The sequence below is a fragment of the Sinocyclocheilus rhinocerous genome, unplaced genomic scaffold (genome assembly GCF_001515625.1).
Source record: "Sinocyclocheilus rhinocerous isolate Xijiao unplaced genomic scaffold, SAMN03320098_v1.1 scaffold1862, whole genome shotgun sequence".
In the NCBI taxonomy this organism is placed as follows: Eukaryota; Metazoa; Chordata; class Actinopteri; order Cypriniformes; family Cyprinidae; genus Sinocyclocheilus; species Sinocyclocheilus rhinocerous.
In genome coordinates this window covers 225,106-232,041 of record NW_015653470.1, presented here as the reverse complement: position 1 = coordinate 232,041, position 6,936 = coordinate 225,106, and the positions used below count along the sequence as shown (strand labels likewise).

At 33.5% G+C, this 6,936-nt stretch overlaps 1 protein-coding gene across 1 annotated transcript in view; it reads left to right on the top strand.

Annotated features, from left to right (window-relative positions):
• Positions 1-6,936, top strand: part of xgb (x globin) — a 14,875-nt gene that overhangs the window by 3,763 nt on the left and 4,176 nt on the right. The window contains exon 2 of the mRNA XM_016522364.1: positions 6,127-6,247. Within this exon, the coding sequence (XP_016377850.1) occupies positions 6,127-6,247 (121 nt within the window). The remainder of the gene's footprint in view (positions 1-6,126; positions 6,248-6,936) is intronic.

Here is a 6,936-nt window from a genome sequence, read left to right as displayed (position 1 = left end):
ATAATAACGCTTCCTCCAGTGAAAAAGTGTTCTGGTGTGAATCAGGAGAGAAATCTGCACAGATCAAGCAGCGTTTAAACAGCTCTAAACACATATGTGCCTGGATTTTAATGTGAGAGACAACAGCAGATGAGCTTTTTCACTGGAGGAAGAGTTATTATGGATTATAGACTCGTATTTTAGTTAAAAACATATTAATGCTGGATTAGTTTCAGCTTTTGTCTTCTCCAGATGTTAACTGATGGACTGGAGTGCTGTGGATTACTTGTGGATTATTGTGATGTTTTTATCAGCTGTTTGGACTCTCATTCTGACGGCACCCATTCACTTGCAGTGAGACACTGATGCAATGCTACATTTTTTCCACAAACAAAAACATGTACAAACACTTTACACCTGAAAACGGTGAAGAAAAGTGACATTAGTGAAGAGAAGAGATCTGATGAAGGACATTCAGTGTTCTTTGGGTTTTTCCTCCAGTCCAGTAATGATAATCTTCCTCTTCGTTTGCAGCATTTTATGATGCATCTTCAGCATAACGGCTGTTTTCACAGACAAAAACTGCAGCATCCTCCTGCCTCTCACAAACACCATTTCTCACATATAAAGCTGTTACTTCGGCTGCAGATGTTTTCAGTGCTGAACTCCTGATGAGCATCAGATTCTCCTCAGACTCACGCCGTGCTGATCTTCCTCAGTCAGTGTGTGAGATATAGGTCACTCAGTCGTGCCCTTCCTAGAGTCTAAAAAGCATGAAAGTTTCCTAGACAACCAGCAGAGCTTCAGTGATTAGACGGGATCCACTGGATGAGTGGATCACAATCCGTCACGTCTGGAAAATCAGGAACATCCCTCACTCAAAAAACCAGGCTGGACGTCTAGTAGATCATTATAAAGCAGCGCATGTTCCTTTAAAACATGTCGATATGTAAGTCTGGATTATGTCTCGTCCCAGCAAACAGGCAACGTTCTCTCAATGTTACGAACAAACGTTCTTCCAGTAACTTTAATAGAATGTTTGTCTCTATAATAGTTTTTGGTCTATAATAATGTTCTCAAAACATTAGCACAAAATTCATTCATGGAACTTTTTTATCTGAAACATTGTAGTTGGACTTTCGTCTAACATTTTTAAAAATGTTACTGATTGTTTCAGAGAACATTCAAAAGTAACGTTCCCATAATGTTTGCAAAATGATCAAATGGAATGTTCCGTTAATGTTTGAATAACCAAGAAAAAAACGTTTCTGAAATATTTAAACGTTTAGAGAACATTCATAAAATTTTCATAACTAAATGGGAACGTTAGCAAAACGTTCTTAGAACATATTTTTGTTCGCCGGGTTGTGTTCTTATTAGCACTTATTTGTTGTGTTACAGTATTTTCTCTGTTTTCTGTATCATCATCACACGTGAGACTCTTTTAACCTCTTCTGGAAACAAAACAAATTAATTCTCCTCTGAAGAAACCGCTTAGACCGGTTTGAACCAGTTAAAACCAGCATAAAATGACCAGAACGTACTGATAATCATTGTTAGGATGCAAGCTGGTCACCATCTGAACCAGTTTAGCTGCTCTGTGCTGTTTTAGCTGGTCAAAAAGGTTTATGCTTTCTATTTTATTATTAAAATATATTTAAAGCTTTTTATTTATATCAATTCGGACTTTGTTTCTCACAACTCTGACTATAAACTCTGAATTACAAGATATAAACTCAGAATTCTGGCTATTTTCTTGCAATTTCATTTCTTTTCTTTTTTTTCTGCCATGGAATAAAACATAAATAAAAGGTAATTGCAATAAAAAAAATTTTAAAAAGGTAATATCTCACAATTCTGACATTTTTCTTGCAATTCTGAGAAAAAAAATAGAAACTCAAAAAGTCAGAATTGTGAGATAAAGAGTTGCAAATACCTTTTTTTTTTTAATTCTATGGTGAAAATGAAAAATTTTCATTTCTTGAAATAAAATAAACTTTAACTAAAAAAAAAACAATATATATATATATATATATATATATTAACTTATTTAATTTCTGCTGGTGCCAAAGCAACATTTCCCATTTTTGTTTTAACTAAACTAAAATAACTAAACTAAATAAACTAAAACTTAATAAAAACTATATAGACATATTTAAAAAAATGACAAAAACACACAAAAAAGTAAAACAATATTACAATTTTAAAATGAAAATATAAAAATAAAATCTAATTCAAAATGTTGACCAAAATAGTAAATCAGTGAAACGTCTCAGGAAACGACTGTGATTTCTGAGTTGTGATTGTAGCAGCTGATTGTCTGTTGTCTTGGTAACAGGTTGTTTGAGACGGCTGATTGTCTGTTGTCTTGGTAACAGGTTGTTTGAGACACAATGACCAGAACGTACTGATAATCATTGTTAGGATGCAAGCTGGTCACCATCTGAACCAGTTTAGCTGCTCTGTGCTGTTTTAGCTGGTCAAAAAGGTTTATGCTTTCTATTTTATTATTAAAATATATTTAAAGCTTTTTATTTATATCAATTCGGACTTTGTTTCTCACAACTCTGACTATAAACTCTGAATTACAAGATATAAACTCAGAATTCTGGCTATTTTCTTGCAATTTCATTTCTTTTCTTTTTTTTCTGCCATGGAATAAAACATAAATAAAAGGTAATTGCAATAAAAAAATTTTTAAAAAGGTAATATCTCACAATTCTGACATTTTTCTTGCAATTCTGAGAAAAAAAATAGAAACTCAAAAAGTCAGAATTGTGAGATAAAGAGTTGCAAATACCTTTTTTTTTTTAATTCTATGGTGAAAATGAAAAATGTTCATTTCTGTGTGAGTGAGTGAGTGTGTGTGTGTGAGAGCAGCTTTACTGCCCTCAGATGATAACAATAGATTTAAATCATGTATTGTTATTAATCGCAAGCTTTATCTTGTGGCATTGAACCCAATTAATCTTTCCTCTTATCTGCTGGGAAATAAATCAAATTCATTTAAATTTACTTTTTAAAATTATTTATTATTAATTCTATTATTAATAATTATTATTAATTATTTGTTTGTTTGTTTATACAGTAATATGATTAATGATAAATGTAAATATTTTTTTCTTGTGGCATTGAACCCAATTAATCTTTCCTCAAATTTTCTGGGAAAGAAATAATATATTTGTAGTTATGTAGTTAAAAAAATAGTTTAAATTTTTTGTTTGTTACTTTTTAATACTTTTTTGTAAGAAAAAGGTTTTATTTATAAAAGGTGTGTTTTATTTTTGGGTGATATTTCAGAAGAAAATAAGGAGAAAATAATGTTTTAACATTAAGGACACAAACCACTCAGCAGTCCTGTTTTATTATTATGAAAAATATATTATTATATCTCTTTTCTATGGATGGTGATGATTTCTGTTGTTATGCACAAAATACCACGAGTCCTTATTTACTTTGACATTTATGCATTTAGTAGAGACTTTCATCTAAAGCACCTACATTTGAGGAAAATCACAAAAAAATAGTCTCAGAGCCAATGATATTCATATTCATAGTAAACGATGCTACAAACTACAAGCTAGAGCAAAAGTAAAATGCAGAACAAACTAAAAATATTTTTTATTAAATAAATAGGAGTTGTTGTAGTAAGTGCTTGGGTTTGTGGTTGTGCTTCATGAAATCAATCCAGGCTTTTATGAACATATGTATAAAGGCATTAGAAGGGTGTTGATTAGGGAGCAGAAATAACGAGCCATTATGGACCGGATCATGATCATCAAGAGCTTTAGTTTCATTTGCACAGCAGGATGAGAGAAAAACAAGCCAGAGACGACGTTATGCTTTATTAGTGAGAGACGTGACACTTTCCATTAGCGCCGATTGACACACTCCATGTGACGTGACTGAATACTGGCAAGGACGTGGTTTTACCGCGGTACCACCATAGTGCTTTTTTGTAAGGGATGCACTTAGATGTACAATGAAATGAAAGCATGCACTTTAATAATGCGAGGATTATAACATACAAAAATACATGACTGTATAGGACACATTAACTTAGACTGCCAGTAGTAAAATAAGAATGAATTTCTGTGTAAATTAATCTATTCTTATGTAAACTGACACCTTAATTTCAATGTAAGAATGTATTTATGAAGGCTTTTCATGAACTTTGATAAAACATCTGCAATAATTTGATGCATTCATCTGAAACTAGTCTTGTTTTACAGTAGCAGAGTCATTCCGTGTCAAATCTACCAAATTTCAGAAACCTCCCCGGCTCAAATTTTTGATTTTGCTAATATTTTTTCTGAAGAAAGATAAACGTGTATAGTGATGACAGCCAAAATATTAAATGTGATGGATGTATGTTTACCGAGTAATCCATTATTTTGTTGAGGAGGGTCAAAATGCCAATTTTCACCTGAGATTCAGAGCCAAATTGCAGGGGGGTAAAAATGACTTCAGAAAGATGGCAGCCTCAAAATATTACTTTTACACAGAGATTGGAAGGTCTGTTAGTAAAATCTGTTGACTTTAGCAATCTGTGTTGCATTATGTGCCAATGGTGACTATTCAAAAATGGGGAAACGACACGTTTCAAGTTTTTTCTCCAAAGTTTGCATGGCTGTAACTCAAGAAGTATTAAAGATATCTTAATATCCTTTTAGAAAGTGGGTCTTAACAAACTTTCCTTTTGGCGTCTTAATTTTTAAGGCCCTGTATGGTTCGGTTCCAGAGATATTGGAATTCCAATATGGCTCCAGGAGTAAATCGTTAAATTGTACACATTTTCAGTGACACAAACCAAATGTGGGTCACTTTGCATAAATATGATACTTCTTTTCTTTTAATAAGGAATGTCTGAAGAACAAATAATGCTGAAACTAGAGAAATATCTCAGAAGCTTCCTTCTGTCAAAACAACTGCATTCAACATAACCGTCTGAGTGCCATAAATATTATTTTTCCTAAGTTTGCGTGCCTAAAACTCAAGAAGTATTAAAGATATCGCAATATGATTTTAGATTCTAGTTCTTAATAAACTTTTCTTTTGGAATCTTCATTTTCAAGGCCCTACATCGTTCAGTCCCAGAGATATTGGGACCTCAATGATGCTCCATATTCAGATTGTTGAATATTACCCATGTTCAGTGGTTGAAAACCAAATGTGGGTCACGTTGTATACAGCTAATACGTCTTGTTTTTAAAGGGGAACGTCTGAAGAATAAATAATGTTGAAAGTAGAAATGCATGTTTTTTTCTCTCTATCAAAACAGCTGTAGGGCATACCTGTTTGAGTGTCATAAATATTATTTTTCCAAAATGTGCATGCTTGTAACTCAAGAAGTATTAAAGTCGTCTTAATATGATTTAAAATTCTGGTTCCCAAGAAACTTTTCTTTTGGAATCTTCATTTTTAAGGCCGTGTACACTCAGTTAGGTACAAAAGCTGTCACTGGGGCGGTACCTTTTCAAAAGGTGACAGCTTTTGTACCTTTTTTTCTGAGCGATATCGAGATTGCGCTGCAGCTCCAAATTGTTGTATCCTACCCATTTTCAATGGTCAAAAACCAATGTGTGACATCTTAGAGACGTCTATCAGATGTTTGTGCACAGCAGATGCTTTCCAGATGAAGCGATCTTTAACAGACGTCTTGCAGACGTACGTGTGCTATCTGGGATGTGTGAGTTTATGTGCCGAACTGAGAGTGAGTCTGTAATAAAACATGTTTCCAGTGTTGGAAACGTTAAGAGACACTTCAGTCTGTACAATGATGTTTACTATTATTATCTGATCCACTCGTCGCTTCAGTGTGAAAATCCCCGGAACACCAATTACTGGAAACACCGCTGCTGTCAGACTCCCGCGGCTTTAAAGGCCAAGTGACTGTTGAGGATGAAGATGATGACAGTGTGTGTTTGTAATGAGGTCGTGCTGCTCGCTCTTCACAGCATGAAAGCACACAGACGTGCCCGCAGCGCTCGAGTTCGAGTGTTTGATGTCAGTCACTCTAAACTTTACCGATGCCGGGAAACATGAGTGACCCTGCTGTTTGCTGACACGATCAAAGCATGTTCTGTAACGCATCTGATGAAGTCTGTGTTTAGGACTGAATTGAGCTCTTTTGTGGTGTTTGAACAGCGTGATGTCGTTCATCGAGAAGAGCGTGGCCAGACTCGATCAGCTCGAGCGCTTAGAGACTCTGGCGCGGGAACTCGGCAGGAGCCACTTCCGCTACAATGCGCCGCCGAAGTACTACGGGGTAAAAATCATTTCAAACACATCATTTGTGTGCATGGAATTATAAAAAAAATTATAATACTAATAATAATTACAAAATAAAAATGAAATAAAATTAATTTAATAAAAAATCTTGTCAACAAAACACCTTTTCGCAAGTATATTTTAAGTATCTGGTAAAATTATTCTGATCGTTGATTTTCTGTGGAATAAAAAAACTTAAATAATCTTAGATTTCTTTTGTGTTTATGGAACAATAGTGAACTGTCATTTATTGATTTGTAATGATCACTGTGAACTTATGTGAAGATTTTTTTTTTTCTAATGGAATATCCATGATCTGATGAAATTGTCTGTGCAGTTCGTACGTCTTTTTCACGTTTATTTTACGGGGAAAAAAAATATGGTAAATTATTCTGATCATGGATCTTCTGTGGAATAAAAAAGAATATTTTTTTCTGTAGAACAATAGTCAGTTGTAGTGTTTGTTTGTTTATTAGCTCATTTTTGGCTGTGAAGATTTTTTTTAGTTTTTTTTTTCATGTGTATATTTTATGTAAAATTCTTCTGCAGTATTGTTGTATAGAAAAAAAGATCACAGTCTTTTGTATGTATGTATTTGTTTGTTTGTCTTTATTTTGACAGCTAGTGATCACTTTGAATTTATGTAAAGATTATTTATAATATATATATATATATATACATATTTCG